At 35.7% G+C, this 23,943-nt stretch overlaps 1 protein-coding gene across 6 annotated transcripts in view; it reads left to right on the top strand.

Moving 5' to 3' along the window:
- DLG1 (discs, large homolog 1 (Drosophila)) overlaps positions 1-23,943 on the top strand; it is a 275,289-nt gene that overhangs the window by 171,962 nt on the left and 79,384 nt on the right. For all 6 annotated transcript variants that reach the window (XM_010834376.1, XM_010834377.1, XM_010834380.1 and 3 more), the window contains 4 exons: positions 767-903; positions 6,994-7,138; positions 17,147-17,267; positions 22,138-22,294. In XM_010834376.1, coding sequence (XP_010832678.1) covers positions 767-903; positions 6,994-7,138; positions 17,147-17,267; positions 22,138-22,294 — 560 coding nt within the window. The remainder of the gene's footprint in view (positions 1-766; positions 904-6,993; positions 7,139-17,146; positions 17,268-22,137; positions 22,295-23,943) is intronic.

The raw sequence follows: 23,943 nt of genomic DNA, 5'->3' as shown, positions 1-23,943 counted from the left end.
TTTAAATAGCATTCGGCATAAACATTTTGAAGTCATGTATAGCATTAATATTAACTTGTAGTCATTAATCTACAAAGTATATTAAATATGGATACACAGGGTAAAAGAAAATATTAATGAGCATATCATTAATAGTTATATCTGCAGTGAAGACTATTAGGATGTGATCTGAATTTTGAAAACATGGATGGAATTGAGGATAAATGGAAATACTGATTCTCATTCGTGGCTTCATGAAAAATGAATAGAGAGCTACAAGTTTGGTATTAAGGCCATGGGAATTATGAATTACTGAGATTCCTTACTTAAAAGTAATTCATAGAATATTGAAAAAGAACAAAAACATCTGCATTTCTGAAGCTGTTAGTTTTGCCCACCATTGATTTTTTTTTCCCTCAGTTGTTTTAATCTTGTGGAAGTATTAAAAGTGTTAGTAAGAAATGCAATTATGATGGAAACAAAAGTGAAACAATTCTACATGAATTCTTTGACCTAACACAAATGCATGAGACACTTTAAGAAGTACCTAGGAGGGAAGGGGAAGGTACTTACTTGTAACTGTAGGAGCACTTAATTTGTAATTGCCCCTGATTACAAAATACTTAGGATTTTAAAAATAGGTAAATAGATTCTTTTGTATTTTAAAAAGGATTAGTTTGGTGAAATTATCACCTTATAGAATCTGTTTTCTACTTTTTAGTCATTTCTTTCTGAACTTAGGTTTACATTTATGGGTAAAATTGTAAAACTAGTGTTTTCCAAACAGGTCTTGGGTTTAGCATTGCTGGAGGTGTTGGAAATCAGCATATTCCTGGGGATAATAGCATCTATGTAACCAAAATAATTGAAGGAGGAGCAGCTCATAAAGATGGTAAACTTCAGATTGGAGATAAACTTTTAGCAGTAAGTATAAAAAATCCATTGTTTTAAAAATCACTTTGATGTCTTTTTTTCCTGAAAGACTGAAATTCTACATGCCAAAAATATTTAAATGACATTTACACAGGTGAATACTAGCCTTTCTTTACTCAGGACCTGAAAAATGACTCTTCATTATCTGTTTGCTATTTCCATTCCCTCTGCTAGGTCCCTTCTCTTTTTCTTTTATCCTATTTAGGAGCTTGGATGCACAAAATTATTTATTCATAATCCTTAGGTTCATAACACTATCATCCTTAGTCGTGTGTGACCTTCTTTTTCCCTTTCTTGTTCTAATCTATAATTTTTATTTATAATATAATGAAAACTGCTAGTTATTATCCAACCCAGAAACTAGAATATCAACAGTTTGTGTTTCTCATTCTTTTGCTTTTTAAAGATTGCTTAATCACATACATATGCCTAAGTGTTTTGTTTAGTATTGTTTTGAAAAAAAATTTAAAGGCTGTTGTGCAGTATGTAGTCTTTTAATACTTTTTCCCTCAATATTGTTTTATTGAGATTTATCCATATTGCTGCCTAGAGTTGAGATTTAGTTATTTCCTCTCTTCATAATATTCTATTCTGAAACTATAGACTATATCACAATTTATTTATCCAATCTTCATTAATAACTGTCTTAATTCATGTTCCCTACAAAAACAAACCTGAAGAAAAGCTACTGTGCTAAGGTATTATTTGGAGGTAGAACTTCAGAGAAGCTGGAGTGAGTGGAAATGAAAAGGGAGGCAGAGAATGAGGGAAAGCCAATACAAGGTATTATGTTTCTAAGCTGGCTGTAATTTCATAAGAAAATATAGCTGGTTTCTTACCATATAGGACAGTCTTCCAGGCAGGCAATGTGGAACTGCTAAACCTTAGATCCTGCTATCCAAGCAAAAGATAGGATTGATCTCCTGGCCCCTCTTAGTCTCCTCTCGTTATTTAGAGTCTACCCCATAGGGGTTAACTGTCCTGGATTCTTGGCTGTGTTACCCGGCGCCTCTGGATGAATACTAGGAAGGCCAGCTCCCACACTCTGGCACTACACTTCCTCTGAACCCAGAAGTGTTGAAAGAGCTAGAGCCTCGGTGGTCTAGACACATCATATGTGGTCTTCTGATATGTTACTGCTCTCATTATGTGGAACATGTGAGCCATGCCCACGCCCAGCCTTTACTACAGAAGAGGTTGAAATAGTTCGTAATGGTAGGAGACAAGAGTAGCAATAGCCAGGGCTGTCTTGTAAGCAAGCAGCCAAGGCCTAGTGGGAAGGTAGGCTCAAGTGAATCTGGAAAGGCTTACAAAGTCTGATATAGTGGTGATTTGGGTTCTTTCCTCTTACTTATTTATTTGCCCTTTTGAATACCTCTGCTAAGAATAGCTGCTAGTTATTTCTGCTAGTTAATGATAGTGAAGAGGAAGAAACTGTCCTCCAACTGCTTTTCTCTAACTTATCCTCTCATGGCTATGACTTGTCACTCTTTTCCCCAAGCTACAACCAGCACTCCTTCATCTTCACATATATACACAAACCCCACATACACATACACCAGTTCCAGACAACCTTTCTCCACTAGGTTTCTCATTCTTTTTTTAATTTATTTTTTAAAAATTTCTTATGTCCTCCTTTATAGTTTCTGCAGAATCAATTTTAAGAATTTTTAAGAATTTTAAGAATAGGAAACAAGAAATTTACACTGAATTTGCCATTTAATGAGGCTTTTGTTGCCAAATGCCACTGAAATTATTCAGTTTTATCTGTCACTTTAATTGATGAATCAGGCATTTGACACACCTTTTGCCTTCTTAAAACACTCTTTTCCAATTTCCATACTAGTCACCCTCTATCTTGCTATTCCTTTTAACTCACTGGCCATTCCTTCTCATTCTCCTTTCTGATGCATCTTTTCCCTAACCTCTAAACATTGCACATTTTCTTTTCTCTTTGACAGGTAGTAAATAGCTTACTAGGTCTCTTTGTACATGGTAGTAATAAGTATTGTTTTCTGAACTTCAGTCTCCTTATGTATATCTCAAGAGTCATCTCAAATATACAATTGGCCTTCTGTGTCCATGGGTTCCACATCTGTGGATTTAACCAACTGAGGATCAAAAATACTTGCAGGAAGAATTCCAAAAAGTTCTCAAAACCCTAAATGTATTGGCTGTAGGCTGACAGCTAGTCACATGGTGTTTATATTGCATTAGGTATGATAAGTAGTCTGGAGATGATTTAAGTAAGAGAGGGTGTGTTGTTCACTCACTAAGTCATGTCTGACACTTAGCAACCCCATGGACTACAGCATGCCAGGCTTCCCTGTCCTTTACTGTCTCCTGGAGTTTGCTCAAACCCATGTCCATTGAGTTTGTGATGCCATCCAACCATCTCAACCTCTGACATCCCCTTCTCCACATGCCCTCAATCTTTCCCAGCATCAAGGTCTTTTCAAATGAGTCAGTTCTTTGCATCAGGTGGCCAGAGGATTAGAGCTTCAGCATCAGTCCTTCCAATGAATGTTCAGGACTGATTTCCTTTAGGATTGACTGATTGAATCTCCTTGCTATCCAAGGGACTCTCAGGAGTCTTCTCTAGCACCACAATTCAAAAACATCAATTCTTTGGCACACACCTCTTTAGGGTCCAACTCTCATATCCATACATGACTACTGCAAAAACCTTATCTTTATCCTTATAAGGACCTTTGTCGGTAAGGTGATGTCTGCTTTTTAATATGCTGTCTAGGATTGCCATAACTTTTCTTCTAAGGAGCAAGTGTCTTTTATTTCATGGCTGCAGTCACCATCTGCAGTGATTTTGGAACCCAAGAAAATAAAATCTGTCACTGTTTCCACTTTTTCCTCATCCATTTGCCATGAAGTGATTAGACCAGATGCCATGATCTTAGTTTTTTGAATGTTGAGTTTTAAGCCAGCTTTTCACTGTCTCCTTTCACCATGATCAAGAGACTGTTTAGTTCCTCTTTGCTTTCTGCCACTAGAGTAGTGTCATCAGCATATATGAGGGTATTGATATTTCTCCTCGCAATCTTGATTCCAATTTGTGATTGATCCAGCCCAGCATTTCACATTATGTACTCTGTATAGAAGTTAAATAAGCAGAGTGACAGTATACAGCCTTGACGTACTCCTTTCCCAATTTGGAACCAGTCCATTGTTCCATGTCCAGTTCCAGCTCTTTTTTCTTGGTCTGCATACAGGTTTCTGAGGAGACAGTAAGGTGGTCTAGTATCCCCATATCTTTAAGAATTTTCCACAGTTTGTTGTGATCCACACAGTCAACGGCTTTAGCATGGTGAATTTTCTGGAATTCTCTTGCTTTCTCCATGATCCAGCAAATGTTGGCAGTTTGATCTCTGGTTCCTCTGCCTTTTCTAAATCCAGCTTGTACATCTGGAAGTTCTCGTTCACTTACTGCTGAAGCCTAACTTGAAGGATTTTGAGCATAACCTTGCTAGCATGTGAAATGAGCACAATTATACAGTAGTTTGAACATTCTTTGGAATTGCCCTTCTTTGGGATTAGAATGAAATGACCTTTTCTAGTCCTTTGGCCACTGCTGCGTTTTCCACATTTGCTGACATATTGAGTGCAGCACTTTAGCATCTTTTAGGAGTGTTGTCATTTAGGATTTTAAGTAACTCAACCGTAATTCTATCACCTCCACTAGTTTTTTTTCTAGTAGAAAGAAATGCCTATTTGACTTCACACTCCAGGATGTCTGGCTCTAGGTGAGTGACCACACCATTGTGGTTATCTGGGTCATTAAGACCTTTTTTGTATAGTTCTTCCATGTATTCTAGCCACCTGTTTTTAATCTGTTTTGCTTCTGTTAGATCCTTATTGTTTCTGTCCTTTTTTGTGGCCATCCTTGTATGAAATTTTCCCTTGGTATCTCCAATATTCTTGAAGAGATCTCTAATCTTTCCCATTCTATTGTTTTCTCTTATTTCTTTGCATTGTTCACTGAAGAAGACTTATCTCTTCTTGCTATTCTCTGGACCTCTGCATTCAGTTGGGTATATCTTTCCTTTTCTCCATTGCCTTTCATTTCTCTTCTTTTCTCAGCTATCTGTAAGGCCTCCTTAAGACAGCCATTTTGCCTTCTTGCATTTCTTTTTCTTTGGGATGATGTTGGTCACCGTCTCCTGTACAGTGTTTTGAACCTCCATTACCGTCTGAGCCACTAGGGAAGCCCCCAAGGGATGCTATGTGTATGCAAATACTATTCCATTTTACATAGGAGCTTGAGAATCTGAAGAATTTTTTTTTATCCTTAAGAAGGGTAATTTGGGCACTGGGGTCATAGAATCATTCCCCCACAGATACCAAAGGACAACTGTATCTAAAAATAAACTTCCAAGTCACAGCAACCCCCCCAACCCTGCCACCCCCAATTCTGCACTTGGCATAATTTTCACATCTAATTAAATAGAAACTTTATCCTTCTATTTTGCCCAGGTCTGAAACTTTAGGATCATTCTCTTTCTTTCCCTCTCCACGTTGAATCCCTTAGCAAATCTTATTAGCTCTTTATTTAGTTATCTGGAGAAGGCAATGGCACCCCACTCCAGTACTTTGCCTGGAAAATCCCATGGATGGAGGAGCCTGATAGGCTGTAGTCCATGGGGTCACTAAGAGTTGGACACGACTTCACTTTCACTTTCACTTTTCCCTTTCATGCATTGGAGAAGGAAATGGCAACCCACTCCAGTGATCTTGCCTGGAGAATCCCAGGGATGGGGGAGCCTGGTGGCTGCCGTCTATGGGGTTACACAGAGTCAGACACGACTGAAGTGACTTAGCAGCAGCAGCAGCATTCAGTTATCTAATGCTACATAAGAAAACACTAACATTAGTGACTAAAATGACAAGTTATTTATTTACTTATACTTACGCAATTTGGATGGGTTTGGCCAGGACAGCATGTCTTGACTCCTTGTAATGTCTACTGGGGCGGCTAAACTAGGGCCAGGGGTCCACTTTCAAGCTGGCTTATATATAGTGGAACATTTAGTTTTGCCTGTTAGCTGGGAGCTCAAGTGGGATGGCTAAGTTGGGCTTCTTAACAAGATGGCCGGGTTCCGAGAGAAACATACCACAAGTAAGCTTTCCAAGAAGATAGCTCTAATGTGTGGCATTTATTAATCCTCACTTTGTGTCATAGTTGCTAACGTCTCATTGCAGGCCATCAGATGAACAGTGTACCAAAGGTGAATGACCATACAGCTGAAACCCTGCAAAGCTTTATTAGTAATCAGTGGGAAAGTTAGGATTGTTCTGTGACCTTTAGAAATTTCTGTCAAAACATTAAAAAAAAGCTACAGTCGGTTATAAAGTTGCATGTTAGATTAATGGAAAATATACTAAAATGAACATTGGTTTAGTACATTATAATTTAAAACACTAGAAACAGTCTGTATGTTTAGAATGGATAATCATCCAGGACCTTTGTACAGCACAGGGAACTCTGCTCAGTGTTATGTGGCAGTCTGGATGGGAGGGAAATTAGGGGGAGAATGAATACATGTACATGTATGATTGAGTCCCTTTGCTGGCTGCCGGAAACTATCACAACATTGTTAATTGACTATACTCCAATATAAAATAAACAGTTCAAAGGCAAACATACACACCCAAAAAAGTGTTTACTGAAAAGAGGAACAGTCTAAACCTAATGCTAGCAGAAGAGAAAGGATTAGGGCAAAACTTAACAACATATGAAATAGGACAACCATAGAGAAACCAAAACTTGGGCCTTTGAAAAGATCAACAAAATTGACAAACCTTTAGCTAGACTGACAAAGAAAAAAATAACTCAAATTTCTATAAGTAGGAATGAAAGAGAGAGCATAAGCCAATACTTCTATTTATGACCAACTCTATACCAACACATCAGGTAACTTAGATGAAATAGACAAATTCCTAGAAAGACACATCTACCACTCCTGTTCAACAGTATACTAAAGATTCTACCAGAGGAGTAAAGAGGGAAAAAAAATATGGCTTTCAGAGCGGGAAGGAAGAAGTAAAACTTTGGGGATTTTCTTTTAGGTGAATAGTGTGTGTTTAGAAGAAGTTACTCATGAAGAAGCAGTAACTGCCTTAAAGAACACATCTGATTTTGTTTATTTGAAAGTGGCAAAACCCACAAGTATGTATATGAATGATGGCTATGCACCACCTGATATCACCAACTGTAAGTTTGTTTGCTTATAATCTATCTTATTTCCTTAGACGTGATAAATTTTAATGAAAGTTCCCAATATAAAGTTTAAACATTGTACAAATATTTAAAAGAGAAGTGTTAAATATTTTAACCTAATAATTTTTAAAAATCAATTTTAAGTCAGAATCTTCCTAATAATAAGGGGGGTGAGTTTTTCACTTTTTCACCTGTAATGTCATAGCAATAATTATTTAAGGCATTGATTCTTAAACTTTTATGTAAATGATAGCCACCAAAGGTATTTGCTCATAATGGAGATTCTTGTTTTGTTCTAATAGTTTTAAGATGGAACACAGAAATATACTTAAACAAGTAATTATTTTAACAAGCAAGATAATTCTGATACTTCTAGTGCTGCTGGTTCTTGGGCTGTGCCTTGAGAAATAATAACTTAAGACGGGCTTTTCTGTACTCTCAACTGTGTGAGCACAGATACCATCTTTGTACTTCCAACTCTTAGTGTATTACGTAACACAGTTGTGCATGATACAGTTGTATTTCCTAGAATTGTATTGTAATGAAAGTACCTAGGTAATGTTAAGCTTCCTATGTGATTTTCTTTTTTTAATATACAAGCTGAGATGAAATATAAATATATTTTTAATATGTTCATGTTGATTGAAAAATGAAAGTTTTATTTGGTATATTGAGTCAATACTAGAAGCACCCATATGTAATAAAGATCAATATACTCTATAATCTGCTTTTCCAAGTTTTCCTTTTCTAAATTATAGAATTTTAGAGATATTTGTGGTTTTGTAATAATATTCAGTCTCTTTAATGAACAGAGATGATGTCTTACACTTCGTGTCAGAACTTTACTACTTGCTGAAAATTCTTCCATATATTTGGCTTGCACAGGGCTTTATGTAATTTTTATTTATTAGCAGCAGCAAATTCAATGATAAGCTCTTTTATTTACCAATTTAAATATTGATCTTATTTATTATGCTGCCTTATCTGTTCAAGACAACTAAGTGCCAGTTAACAGACAGAGAATTGGCATCCCGATTATGGCCAAATATACAAAAAAACAAGCTGCTGCTTACAGTTGAACTAGAAAGAAAATGTTACTTTTTATTGAATTATCTCTTTTATATAAAATAATATGACATTTTAAAAATAGGAGAGCTGGTCCTAAAGAGTAGTAAATAATATTTAATTGTTTTCCCTATAGTCATATATAGGATATTTCTTGCCTTTTTTTCATCTGTTTTTAAACTAATAGAGTATTGTGAAAAAGTTGAAGTTTATGTTGCTAGTTCAACTTTATCATAACAGTGTTCTGTTTCCATTCTCCTCTCTTCATATGAATTTTGTTATACACTTCCAGACCATGTTCATACTATGCACACAATTCATAAATAACTTGCTTATATGTGTTTTAAGAAGCATTTATGTTTGAAAACTTTTTACATAAATGGTTTTTACCTGTTGGCTCTCCTGAAGCCCTTGCCATCAGACTGTTCACCTTACTGCCTATTCCTTACGTTAGTCATCTAGTGTCCTCCCCACCAGTGTGGCTTTAGGTACTGAAGATATTAGTGGAGCTCTCATTGTCCTTTGATACTGTTATTCACATTGTCATCCTTAGTGATGACCAGTCAAAACCCACACTGATTCATTCAGTTACCAGGCTTCTTTGTTTACTGATATGTTTCTAACTTTTCTGCCCTCCACTCCAACTCAGATACTTGCTTCCAAGATAATAATTTAGATCTTATCAATTGTCAGTACCTTCACCATGTCCAAAATCTTGATTTAAATCATCTCATTCTCTGACTACATCCATCAGTTTATTTACTCCTAACAGTTCATCTTCATTTTGATCTTCAGTCATTTGATACCATTACTTGGTTGTTCCTTTGTGTCTCTTTTGTGTGTCTTTACTTGTCTTCTTTTTTTAACTTAGCCTCCTTGGTTTGTCATTATATTCAGTTCACTGCATATATCTTCTTCTTTCTTGCCTTCTTCATCTTCACTGGCAGAATTCCAACCCTAGTTCAGCTTGCTGTCTTCATCTAGTCTCACTCCTTAAGAAGCAGAACATGACTGGAGAAAAGCTCAGAATTATAATTTAGCTATGACCATAAATCTAAGTGGGGCCATGCTCTTAACAGTTGTAATGCACCTATGGATAATAGCCAAAATATGGTACCCAGGAATCGAACTGGGGTCTCCTGCATTGCAGGTGGATTCTTTACCAACTGAGCTATCAGGGAAGCCCACCCAGGAATAAAAGGAAGTTTATTACTGAATAAAAAAAGTTCATTGGATCTGATAAAGCAGTGGTTCCCAACCTTTTTGGCACCAGAGACCAGTTTCATGGAAGACAGTTTTTCGATGGGTGGGGCAGATGGAGGGAAGGTTCAGGCAGTAATGTGAGGAATGGAGAGTGGCCTCTGAAGCTTGCTCACCTGCCGCTCACCTGCTGGTATGCAGCTGAATTCCTAAACAGCACTGTTAAGTGGCCTGGGGGTTGGGGATCTCTGTGATAAAGAACATAGTTTCTTTGATGACATTAAAATTCTCATGCTTTTGCATTATGTATCTTTTCACTTTTAATTTATATTCTCTTCAGATGAAAGATGTTGTTAAACTTCTGAGCCCCCACTGATCTCTTTCTACTTTTACCTTAAGTTCTTCCACTTGGCTTCTCTCCTAAACTTTGGAGGGTTTGGGTCATTAACCTAGATACCTTAGGACAATATTCAGGCTCCCTTGTTTTGTAGTTCTCTAAGGAATCTTTATTGCTTAGGATGTGGGGTATAGGAAATAGCATTGTTTTATCTGATTATTCTTTAGACAGTCATTTCTCTGATAGAAACATTAATTTTTAGTTCCTGCCATGTGAGATACATGTCTTACATGTGAGAATGACTCCTTCAGAAAGGATCCATCAAATAAAGGCAAAGTCTGGATATGGTAGGGGAAAGATACATTTTCTGGCTTGGGCAGTTGACTGAGTTTCTTGCCCAGTGGGTTTTTTGTTGTTGTTGTTCGTTTGTTTCAGCCAAACTTGTTAATGCAGTGAAGAAATTTGAGTCAGAAATCAGTAAACTCTGGACTTTAAAAGGCCAGTGATTATAATGGTTCACATGAATGTCAGTCGCTTTAGGCCATCATGCCAGTTCCATTGAAAATCACAGATATTCTTACATATCACACCGGGAAAGACTTTGGTCTTCAGAAGAGCCATTGATAGAAAGCTTTGGCTCAAATGCAAAACAGCATCTTATATATGAATTGGACAGGAAACAACTGCTAATGGAGACTGCAAGCTTATAAAATCAAAGATGCAGCAGACTTCAAAACCATATACTGTCAGTAGATATAGTCTTTTTCCTTTTTGTATGATTACAGAAAGATACAGATGTATAGATGCTATCTCCTTTTGATAGAGCATATATTCTTCTCAGTATACCGTATTTATAGTCATTACCTACTGTCTTTCACTCCGGCTGCTTCACTCTTAATGTTATCTGTCTGGCCACTATAGTAATTTGAAGTAATGATCCTTGCACATTTTTGTTTTCCCAATAGGTATTAACAGTGTTTTGTGCATAGAAGACAGTAATGTAATGAAAGGAGAGATTGGTGGTTAAGTAATAAATATTTCAGCTAGATTTTTGAAATGCCTTGTACCTTTATCATAGTTAATATCTCAAGAAAGTTAAATACTACTTTCTACATTTTTCAACGATCACATAATTCAAATGCATTGTGGTTTTGGAAGTTACAACTGAAATATATTGCTTACCTGGGTCAGAAATAACTTTATAATTCTCTGTTCTTAGTTCTTACTAGAATTACAACTGATGGACTGTATTGATGTTTATTATTATTGAAATGAAATTATTACTGGAATTTGCTTATTTTTTTTGTTTCTTTTACTAGGTTACCATTTTTTGGGGGGTGCATTAAAAAGGGTAATTATGAATTGGATTGACAGATCTGAGCTGGTGTCAGGGCATGTCCTTTTTTTTCCTTTACATTTTAGAGCAGTTTTAGGGTCACAGGAAAATTAAGCAAAGATCCAGAGGTGTCCCACCTCCATGCTGCTGCTGCTAAGTCGCTTCAATTGTGTCCGACTCTGTGCAACCCCATAGACGGCAGCCCACCAGGCTCCCCCGTCCCTGGGATTCTCCAGGCAAGAACATTGGAGTGAGTTGCCATTTCCTTCTCCAGTGCGTGAAAGTGAAAAGTGAAAGTGAAGTCGCTCAGTCGTGTCCGACTCTTAGCGACCCCATGGACTGCAGCCCACCAGGATCCTCCATCCATGGGATTTTCCAGGCAAGAGTACTGGAATGAGGTGCCATCACTTTTTCCGGTCCCACCTCCATAGCTTTTCCTATTATCAACGTCTCCCACCAGAGTGGTACGTTGGTTCCAACATCATTACCCAAAGCCCATAGTATACTTTAGGGTTCTTTCTTGTTGTCCATTCTGTAGGGTTGGATAAATGTATAATGACATGTACCATCTATCAGTATCATACAGCACAGTTTAATTGCCCTAAAAATCATGTACTCTGCCTATTCATCCCTCCCTCTCCTCTAACCTCTGACGTCCTCTGATCATTTTATTACCCCCATAGTTTTGCCTTTTTCAGAATGTCATGTAGTTGGAATCATACAATATGTAGCCTTTTAAAATCTGAACTTCTTATACCTAAAACTAACACAACATTGTAAATCAACTGTACTCATAAAAATTTTTTTAAAATATATATCACATTTTGCTTTTCATAAAATACGTTCTATATAATTTGATTAATGACATTTCCTACTTTACCTGAAACATACAAAATGGCATTGAATATACCATGTATATCCAATTGAAATACTAAAGTTATACCCAAAAATCTCAAACTCCTTAAAAACAAAAATAATTCAGCCCTCTGCTGATTTTGCCAACTTTAAGTTAAAATTCAAAAATATTTTAAAATCACACAGGCTGAAGTTTTCCATAAACCTGTTGAATTAAAGAAGGCATAGTAGATATTTGAAAGAAAAGCAAAAAGCCTCCTTTCACATAGTAATGTGCAGGAATTTTTAACTCCTTTGATAACCAAGGAGTGCAATTGCTGGATCGTGTGGTAAGACTGTGTTTAGTTTTATAATGTAAACAGCCAAATTGTCTTCCAAAGTGGCTGTACCATTTTGCATTTCCACCAGCAATGTATGAGAGTTCCTGTTACTCCACATCCTCACAAGCATTTGGTTTTACCATTGTTCTGGTTTTTTAGCCATTCTAATAGTTGTACAGCAGTATCACATTGATTTAATAAGCATTACCTTAGTGCAGGAGACAAAGGAGATGTGCATTTGATCACTGGTTTGGAAAAGTCCCCTGGAAGAGGAAATGGCCACCCACTTCAGTATTCTTGCCTGGAAAACCCCATGGACAGAGGAGCCTGAAGGCCTGTAGTCCATGGGGTCACAAAGAGTTGGACATGACTTAGCAACTGAGTATGTATGCACACACATGTGATGTATCATATGTATTTTTTTTCTGAATATTGAACCAACCTTGCATACTTGGGATAAATCCTAGATGCTTGTGGTATATAATTTTTTTATATATTGTTGGATTTAATTTGCTGACATTTTGTTGCAGATTTTTCCACTTATGTTCATGAGAGATGTTGTTCTATAGGGTATTTTTTCTTAAGATTTCTTTGTCTGGTTTTGTCAAATAATCCTGGCTTCACAGAATAAGGTAGGAAGTATTCCCTTGGCTTCTGTGTCCTGGAAGTGGTTATAGACAATTGGTATAATTCATTTCTTTAATATTTTATAGAACTCACCACTTAACCCATTTGGGCCTCGTGCTTTCTTTTCAGAGAATTATCAATTATTGATTCAGTTTTTCCAATAGATATAGGTTTGTTAAGATTGCCTATTTCTTCTTTGTGAGTTTTGGCAGATTGTCTCTTAAGGAACTGGTCCATTTCCTCTAGGTTACCAAATCTTTGGGCATAGAGTTCTTCATAATACTTACTATTCTTTTAATATCATGGAATCTGTAGTGATATCTGCTTGTTCATTTCTGTCTTCTCTCTTTTTTTCTCAGCCTGGCTGGAGGCTTATTGATTTTATTGATCTTTTCAAAGAACCAGCTTTTGGTTTTTATTAATTTTTTTCTCTGTTGATTTCTTGTTTTGAAAATTTCTTTGATTTCTGCTTAGATTTTTTTTTCTTGTGCTTACTCTGAATTTCATTTACTCTTTTTTCTAGTTTTATAAGGTAGAAGCCAAGATGATTCATTTTAGATAAAGATCTTTCTCTTTTTCTAATATATGCATTTAATACTGTAAATTTATCTCTAAGCACTGCTTTTCCTGCATCCCAGATGTCAATAAGTTGTGTTTTCATTTTCTTTTAGTTCAAAACATTTTTTAAATTTCTCTGGAGATTGCTTCTTTGACCCAAGTGTATCTAGGAATGTGTTATTTAGTCTCCACATATTTGGGGGTTTTAGCTATCATTTTGTTATTGATTTCTAGTTTAATTTCATTGGTCTAACAATGAACATTATATGATTTCTATTTTTTTAATTTGTTGAGATATGTTTTATAGCCCAGGACATGGTCTGTCTTGGTGAATGTTAACATGGAAGCTTAAGAAAAATATGTTTTCTGATGTTGTTGGATGCAGTGGTCTGTAGATGTCCATCATATCCAATTGATTAGTGATATTATTGGGTTCAACTATGTCCTTCCTGATTTTCTGCCTGCTGTATTTGTTCATTTCTGATAAAGAGGTATGGATTAATCGATTTCTCACATAGTTTGGCCTTACATAGTTTGACACCTGATTGTTAGATGTTAAAGATTGTATATCTTCTTGGAGAACTGACGACCTTATCATTAAGTAATGCCCTTCTTTAACCTGGATAATTTTCCTTACTTTGAAGCCTTCTCAGTTGGAAATTAATATAGCTACTCCTGCTTTCTTTCGATTAGTGTTAGCATGGTGTATCTTTCTCCATCCTTTTACTTTTAATATATATAAGCTTTTATATTTAAAGTGGCTTTACTGTAGACAGTATATACTTGGGTCTTGGTTTTTTGATCCACTCTGACAATCAGTTCAGTTCAGTCGCTCAGTCGTGTCCAACTCTTTGCGACCCCATGGATCGCAGCACGCCAGGCCTCCCTGTCCATCACCAACTCCCGGAGTTTACCCAAACTCATGTCCATCGAGTCGGTGATACCATCCAGCCATCTCATCTTCTGTCGTCCCCTTCTCCGCCTGTCCCCAATCCCTGCCAGCATCAGAGTCTTTTCCAATGAGTCAGCTCTTCGGATGAGGTGGCCAAAGTATTGGAGTTGCATCTTTAGCATCAGTCCTTCGAATGAACACCCAGGACTGATCTCCTTTAGAATGGACTGGTTGGATCTCCTTGCAGTCCAAGGGACTCTCAAGAGTCTTCTCCAACACCACAGTTCAAAAGCATCAATTCTTCGGCACTCAGCTTTCTTCACAGTCCAACTCTCACATCCATACATGACCACTGGAAACATCATAGCCTTGACTAGACAGACCTTTGTTGGCAAAGTAATGTCTCTGCTTTTGAATATGCTATCTAGGTTGGTCATAACTTTCCTTCCAAGGAGTAAGCGTCTTTTAATTTCATGGCTGCAGTCACCATCTGCAGTGATTTTGGAGCCCAAAAGAAACAAAGTCTGACACTGTTTCCACTTCAAATTGGTGTATTTAGGCCATTGATATTCAAAGTGATTATTGATAGAGTTGGATTAATGTCTGTGATATTTGCTACTCTTTGCTATTTGTTGCCCTGTTTTTTGGTCCTATATTTGTCATCCATTTTTTTGGGGAGGGGGATGGCTTTAATCAGGCATTTTATATGATTCTGTTTTCTCTCCTTCCTTAGTGTATTAGTTTATTCTCTTTCACTTTTTTTAGTGGTTGCCCTAGAGTTTGCAATATTCATGTATGCTAATCTAATTCCACTCCGAGGTAACACTGTACAGCTTTACTGTTAGTGAGAGTTTCTTATAGTAACACAATAATACTAATTCCTCACTCCCATCCCTTGTATCACTTTTGTTTCATGTATCATTTGTATCCTTGTATCATGCTGACATTCATTTCATTTATACACAGATATATAGATGCATAAATAAACATAGTCAAATACAACATTGCTGTTATTTTGAACAATGTTTTTGTTAGATCAATCAAGAATAAGAAAAACTAGTTTTTATTTTACCTTATTCCCTCAGTGCTCACTCTTTCTGTATAACTGAACTTCTGACCTGTATAACTGAACTTCTGACCTGTATAACTGAACTGACTTCCCTTGTCTCTAAAGAACTTCTTTTAACATTTCAAAAGCCAAATCTACTAGCAATACATATTCAGTTTTTGTTTAATGAAGTGTTTATGTCTCTTCACTTTTGAAGGATAATTTCTTAGGATACAAGGTGGGTTTTTTTCTCTTAACACTAAATATTTCACTCCATTGTCTGTCTTGAATGACTTACTAAGGAGAAGTCGAACATAATTCTTATCTTACGCCTCTACCAGTAAGGTAAAGCTTTTAATTCCCCTGTGACTACTTTTAGGGCTTTTTGCCCCTCCTTTTTTCTTCTGTAGTTTGAAAACGATATGCATTTGCATTTATCCTGCTTAGTGTTCTCTTGAGTTTCCTAGGTCTCTCTATGGTTTGGTGTCTGACATTAATTGGGGAAATTATCATCATTGTTGTTTCAAATGCTTCTGTTCTTTTCTCTCCTTCTCCTTTTGGTATTCCCATTACACATATGTAGTTTTTGTAGTTTTGCAGTTTTGTCACTTTTCTTGGATATTTTGTTCTGATCCCTGCCCACCAACCCCAGTCATTTTTTCTCTTTGCTTTTCAGTTTTAGAGGTTACTATTGAAATATCAAGCTCAGAGATTCTTTGCCTCAGCCATGTCCAAACTACTAGTAGCTCATCAAAGACATTATTCATTTCTGTTACAGTGTTTTTGATCTCTAGTATTTCTTTTTGTTTCTTTCTTAGAATTTCCATCTCTCCACTTGTAATTGCCCATCTGTTCTTGCATACTGCCTTCTTTATACATACTGTTTGCTTTATCCATATCAGAATATTACTCATTTTTGTTTCAAATTCTGGTCTGATCATTCCAGCATCACTTTTGTATATGAGTCTGGTTCTTATGCTTGCCCTGTCTCTTCAAACTGTGTTTTTGCATTTTAGTATGTTCTTTTTTCATAAGAGTCATGCTGGAAAGCCAGAAGTCCCTTAATTTATTTTAAAACTTTGTCAAGCATAATCTTTTTGCACTTATTTTTACGCTTTTGGTTTTTGTTAACTTACAATCAAATTGTATGCAGTTGATTGTTGAACAATGTGGGTTTGTACTATGCAGATCCATTTATATATAGATTTTTTTCAGTGCATATCATAGGTCTTATGGTTGGCTCAATCTGTAGATGCAGAACCGTGAATATTGAGGCCCAGCTGTAAAGTCATATGTGCATTTTCAACTGCTTGGAGGGTCAGTGCTTCTAACCCCCATGTTGTTCAGGGATCAGCTGAATATACTTCTCTAAAAATGTTAATCTGCAAAATAACTTCTTAGAAAAATTAAATTATTATACTTAAGATTGATTTAGTTCAGTCTTTCCTGTGACAGTCTTTTGAATAACCTTTCCTGGATTTACATTTGGCAAACCAGTTACTGTAAAACTCCTTTTTAGTTGTTTTGTCAGAGAAACCAAATGGATTAAGTTTGCTTTGCTGATCTGAATGTCTAAACTAGTTTTTACCTGGAAAGTTGAGCTTCTCTAATTTTTTTTTACCTAGTAAATACATTTTCTCTACCAAAACCTATTATATAAATGAGTATGAATTATACATTAATTAACTGTGACATTGATAACCTATAAACATGGTACTGAATGGTGTGTTTCCATTTTCAAGTGTTTTTTACTTTATTTTTAAGCTTCTTCTCAGCCTATCGATAACCATGTTAGCCCACCTTCCTACTTGGTCCAGACACCAGCATCACCAGCCAGATATTCACCTGTTTCTAAAGCAGTACTTGGAGATGATGAAATTACGAGGTAAGGAATTGAATAGTTGTTATTCTTACATAAAGACAATCATTAGACGGAGTTATAATCAACTAAGTAGGATAGTCACAGTTTTCAGGACTAATTTTATTAACAGATAATAAATTTAAACCTTAATTTTTTTATTTGAAAGGTTCATTAAAGGGCTATAAGTGTAAAAATATTTTACTTTACAAATCACTACATTTTTTAATGTTCCTTTTTTCAAGGATTGGTAAATTATCCTTAGAAATTAGGTAAAACGAAGTTAAAAGTATACTTATGAATATGTAAAACTAACTTTTCATGTAGTCCATTTCTAATATATACCATAAAATATTATGGCAATCATTTGATTCATATTCAGAATTTTGTTTGTTGGTATATATATTTGATATTCTGACACCTAAAATTTACTTTCATCTAACATTACTCACTCACTGAAGTTTGCAGATTATCTTTTTATTCCCAAAAAACTTATCTAAGTAAGAAACAAAAAGTGAAAAAATATTTTAGGTCTTTTTCATATTATTCAACTTAGTAATGTATTATATATGAACAGTTTGCTGTATAACTTTCATGAAAGTATTTCATATTAGCTTTAAAGAATTTAATGGTAAATGATGCCAATTAATGTCATTTTATGTTTTTTAAATTTTATTATTGTTGACTGTTTTTTTTTGAACCTTTATAATTGTTCTTTATTAGTTAGACTACCACCTTCAGGCAGTGATCTCTTAAATGTCAGATAGGAGTGTTTGTCTTTGTCCTCTTCTTCAAAAGTTACCAGTGTTGAGGATTTAATTTAATAGGTGCTCAGTAATTGTTTTAGAATATAAATTATCAGAAAGAATAGTGTCTATGATTATATGTTTCTGATATGAATTTTCAGGGCTATATTTAGGCTGTGCTAGTATACTGATCTATCATGGCTGTTTTCTTGTTGCTATTATCAAATAGTGTTTATTTATAGAAGTAAAGTGGAAGTAGGTAATGGTTTATGTAGTCTTTAATTAGCATATTTCTCAAATTAAAAATATGTTAGCATCTTCATTGCTATTCCCATCTTTTTTCACTACATATCTCTTGTCTAGAATATTGTGTTGAACTTTGTAGTATTACAACAGGCCTACCTGTTTTCTATATTTTTTAAAATCAGGTGGTTGATTATTGAATATGTCTTCCTAAAATGCTGTGTTTTATCACTCTCTTTTGGTAATTCTACTACTTTGCCCAGATAATGAAGTATAGAAATCTTTACTTCATATTAGAAGCTTTGCACAATTTGACCCTAAACACTTTTTCAGAGATTATATCACATTACCAATATAAAGGGAAGATAAAAGAATTCCCAACATACTGTTAATGATTCTAAATTTCATTTTTTAACACCTTAAGTAAGATATGATTTACATACTATACAGTTTATCTATTTAAAATGTACGGCTCTGTGGTTTTTCATGTGTTACAATATAAAGTTTAAAAATATGGTAAAATATATATCACACCTTACCTGCCTTTTGAGAAATCTCTATACAGGTCAAGAAGTAACAGTTAGAACCGGACATGAAACGACAGACTGGTTCCAAATTGGGAAAGGAGTATGTCAAGGCTGTATATTATCACTCGTCTTATTTAACTTTGCATGCAAAGTACATTATGTGAAATGCTGGGCGGATGAAGCACCAGCTAGAATTAAGATTGCCAGGAGAAATATCAATAACCTCAAGACATGCAGATGACACCACCCTTACGGCAGAAAGCGAAGAGGAACTGAAGAGCCTCTTGAAAGTGAAAGTAGAGGGTAAAAAAGTTGGCTTGTTGAGGGTAAAAAACACTCAACGTTCAAAAAATGAAGATCATGGCATCTGGTCCCATCACTTCATGGCAAATAGATGGGAAAACAATGGAAACAGTGACAGAATTTATTTTCTTGGGCTCCAGAATCACTGCAGATGGTGACTGCAGTCATGAAATTAAAAGACACTTGCTCCTTGGAAGAAAAGCTACAACAAATCTAGACAGCATATTAAAAACCAGAGACATTACTTTGCCAACAAAGGGGTCCGTCTAGTCAATGCTATGGTTTTTCTAGTAGTCATGTATGGATGTGAGAGTTGGACCATAAAGAGACCTGAGTGCCGAAGAATTAATGCTTTTGAACTGTGGTGTTGGAGAAGATTCTTGAGAGTCCCTTGGATTGCAAGGCAATCCAACCAGTCCATCCTAAAGGAAATCAGTCCTGAGTATTCATTGGAAGAACTGATGCTGAAATTCCAATACTTTGGCCACCTGATGTAAAGAACTGACTCATTAGAAAAGACCCTGATGCTGGGAAAGATTGAAGGCAGGTGGAGAGGGGGACGTCAGAGGATGAGATGGTTGGATGGCATCATGGACTCAGTGGACATCAGCCTGAGCAAGCTCCGGGGGTTGGTGATGGACAGAGGAGCCTGGCAAGCTGCAGTCCGTGGGGTTGCAAAGAGTCAGACACTACTGAGTGACTGAACTGATGTATAATATAAAATGTGCTACTGTAACCATTTCAAATTGTGGTTCAGTGGCATTAATGACCAGCACCACTATCTTTTTCCAAACCCTTTTCGTCACCTCAGACTCTATAATCATTAAGCATTAACTCACATTTCCTGTTCTCCTAGCTCCTGATAACCTCTAATCATATTTCATCTCTGTAAATTTATATATTCTGAACTGTTCACTTAGTGGAATCTTAAAGTATTTAACATTTTGTATCTGGTTTCTCTCACTTAGCATAATGTTTACAAGTTTCATACATATGTCATGCATCCAAATTCTTGTTTATGGCTGTATAATATTTCATGTATATACCACATTTTGTTTACCACTCATCTGTTGATGGACACTTGGTTTGTCTCCACCTTTTGGGTATTACGAGTAATGACATGATAGACATTGTCATGCACATATCTGCTTGCATACTTACTTTTAATTGCTTTAGATATATACATAGATGTGGAATTACTAGAGCACATGGTAATAACTATATTTAGGTACATGAGGAACCACCTAATTGTATTCTATGGCAGTCGTAGTATTTTACATTCTCACCATCAGTATATGAGGGTGTCAGTTTCTCCATATTTTCATTAGTGTTTGCTTTTTCTCTTTTGTTTTGTCTTATAGCCTTTTAGTAGGTGGGATTTAGCTCATTGTGATTTGTTGCATTTCCCTAATGATTAGTGATGTTGAGCATCTCTTCATATGCATGTGATATTTGAAAAATTAGAATTTATTTTCCTCTGGAAATACTGGTAAATTTCAGCAGGATATTTTTAAATTATTATTTGATAATGCAGCATTATAATTCCTACATATGTTTTAATGTACTGTAGGAATCCTCACCATGAGTCCACAGTATAATAAGGAAATAAATAAGACAGCACCAATATAGTGAAAAACTGTCTTGTGCCCCTGATCCTACCCTGCTTCTCCTACTCTGCCCCACCAAGTTAACTTCTTACCTGAATTTTGATTTTATTATTCCCCTTTTTCTTTCATATATGTCTGTATGTGTATATTTCCTAAACAATATATTGTTTAATTTTGCTGATTTTGACAAGAAAATATGATTTTGTTAATCCTGAAGTGAACTGGCAAAACTGATTGATGAATACCTGTGTATGACTAGAAAACACCACTTTAAATTTTGAGCAGACAGATATTTAAGATTAGTCCTACATTATATGAAAGAATCCCTAAAATTCAATTTTTAGAAATATTCTTTTAAGCCATTTGTTACCAACAGCTTTCTCCAGTATTTTTTTAAAAAGATTAAATTTTTAAAATATTTACCATGTATGACACATTGTTATTTCAAATGATATTCTGTGATTCATCATATCTAAAATAGCCTGCTCTTGGAATTTTCATGGTCTTACTGAAAATATAAATGGTTCTCACACAGTTATGTACAACTGGCAACGGATGTGCAGCATTATTAGTTGTAAAATGTATCCCAGTTTCAGAGATTTTAAATTGAGAGTTGGAGGGAGCAAAAGAGATGCATGTAGAAAAATAGATGAAAAGCAGAGATAGGTAGATGAATTGGAGGGGTGTGACTTAAGAAATAAAGATATTTAATTATTTTGTATAAAAAATCTAGAGATGGGCATTTCTAACATTTATGTAGCAACCCTAGGTCCATGATGTCTCTGGGATTCTGTTGGTTTTATCTTCATGATTGTAGTATGTCCAAACCAGTAATGGGATTTTATAGTTCATTCTTTTGTGTGGGTTAATTTGGGATAAGGAGGGGAAAAATGTGATTTGTGTGGCAACAGAATAAGCTTTGTCCTTGTTAGGGTCTGTCTGTCTTAGGAAAGTGACAATAAAATTTCCCTTTATTTCTCGGAGGCCAAAATAGGGTCATAGCCTCGGGTTAGCAGAGGAGAGTGGAAATACAGTGACTGGCATAGGTCATTCATGGTTTATCCCTTTAAGACTGGAAAGGGGACCTACCTACTTTCTTTAAACAAAGGGATATCCACTTATTTCAACATGTGAGAAATGGAGTGACTACTTCTTAGACAATCAACTTTTCATGAGTATTATTTTTTGAGTGGGCTCTTTATATCATTTTTAAAATTTTTCTCATTGCTTTCACCTTTTTATTTTATGTTTTGATAAAAGGATTTTTAGCTTTTATATAAAACTAGGATTTTTCCTTTTAATTTCTAGGCTTAGAAAGAATTTCTTTTCCCCAAAGTTTAGAAAACTCATTTAAAATTCATCTAATTTTCTTAATAGTATGGTAATATGATATATCAGTGGGGAATTCTCATTGATAGAATATTAAGTTCTTTATATATTTTAAGGTATTCAATATTTTTTTCATTTTCAGGGAACCTAGAAAAGTTGTTCTTCATCGTGGTTCAACAGGCCTTGGTTTCAACATTGTAGGAGGTGAAGATGGAGAAGGAATATTTATCTCCTTTATTTTGGCTGGAGGACCTGCCGATCTTAGTGGAGAGCTCAGAAAAGGAGATCGTATTATATCGGTAGGATATGTTAATCAAAATAATGTTTTTACGGTTTTAGCTATGACCTGTTAATTATTTAAAATTTTTATATTCTAAAGATACGGGAGGTATTTTGGCTATCTTCTTCTAACATTTTACAGCTTAATTGTAGAGTTACAGAGTTGACAGGGAACATGTTCTGTAGGATAGATTTTCTTTTGGTATTTGACTTAAAATATGTCAGTTTTTGTGAATATACTTGAAAGTATGCATTCTCTGTTTGTTGACTACAAGATTTTCTATATGTCTGTTAACTCATCTTTGTTACTTGCATAGTTCATATCTTCTTTATGCTTCAGTGTGTTGTTGCTTTATTATTAAAAAAGGCTTTTAAAGTTTATGTGAATGGAAGGTAGGTCTAACAGTTTGTCCTGGCAGCAATTTTTTTCCTTGCCTGTTTGAAGCTATGCTGTTAGATGCATCTAACTTTAGAATCAGCTTTCCTTCCTGGTGAGTCAAAATTTTTGATCATTAGGTAATTATCAGTCAGATCTGCTTTCTAGTTCATAAATTTTCTTCATCTGTGTCTAATAAGCTCTTTAGGCTGAAACTAACTTTTTCATTTCAAAGTATCATTTTCTTTCTAGAAGTTCTAATTCTTTTTCAAATGTTCCTTCGTGGTTTTGGGAGAATCTTGACTATTTAAAGTTTGTTATGTTATGTTCTTTTAGGTTTTTCTTTTAAACCAATTTATTTTATACAGACATACCTCAAAGATACTGCAGGTTCAGTTCCAGGCCACCACCATAGAGCATATTGCAGTAAAGAAAGACAAATACTTGGTTTGCCAATATGTGTAAAACTTTTGATTATGTTATATTGTAGTCTGTTCAGTTCAGTTCAGTGGCTCAGTCATATCCAACTCTTTGCAACCCCTTGGACTGCAGCACGCCAGGCCTTCCTGTCCCTCACCAAATCCCAGAGTTTACTCAAACTCATGTCCATTGAGTTGGTGATGGCCATCCAACCATCTCATCCTCTGTCATCCCCTTCTCCTCCCACCTTCTGTCTTTCCCAGCATCAGGGTCTCTTCCAGTGAGTTGGTTCTTCACATCAGGTGGCCAGAGTACTGGAATTTCAGCTTCAGCATCAGTCATTCCAATGAATATTCAGGACTGATTTCCCTTAGAATAGTCTGGTTGGATCTCCTTGCAGTCCAAGGGACTTTCAAGAGTCTTTTCCAACACCACAGTTCAAAAGCATCAATTCTTCCGCGCTCAGCTTTTTTTATAGTCCAACTCTCACATCCATACATGACTACTGGAAAAGCCATAGCTTTGACTAGAAGGACCTTTGTTGGCAAAGTAATGTCTCTGCTTTTTAATATGCTATCTAGGTTGGTCGTAACTTGTCTTCCAAGGAGCAAGTGTCTTTTAGTTTCATGGCTGCAGTTCATCTGCAGTAATGTTGGAGCCCCAAAAAGTAAAGTCTGCCGCCCCAAAAAATAAAGTCTGCCACTGTTCCCACTCTTTCCCCATCTATTTGCCATGAAGTGATGGGACCAGATGCCATGATCTTAGTTTTCTGAATGTTGAGCTTTAAGCCAACTTTTTCACTCTCCTCTTTTACTTTCATCAAGAGGCTCTTTAGTTCTTCTTTGCTTTCTGCCATAAGGGTGGTGTCATCTG

The sequence above is a fragment of the Bison bison genome, unplaced genomic scaffold (assembly GCF_000754665.1).
Source record: "Bison bison bison isolate TAMUID 2011002044 unplaced genomic scaffold, Bison_UMD1.0 scf7180017864032, whole genome shotgun sequence".
Lineage (NCBI taxonomy): Eukaryota > Metazoa > Chordata > Mammalia > Artiodactyla > Bovidae > Bison > Bison bison.
Note: the sequence above shows the minus strand (reverse complement) of the source record. Positions and strands in the feature narration are given on the sequence as shown.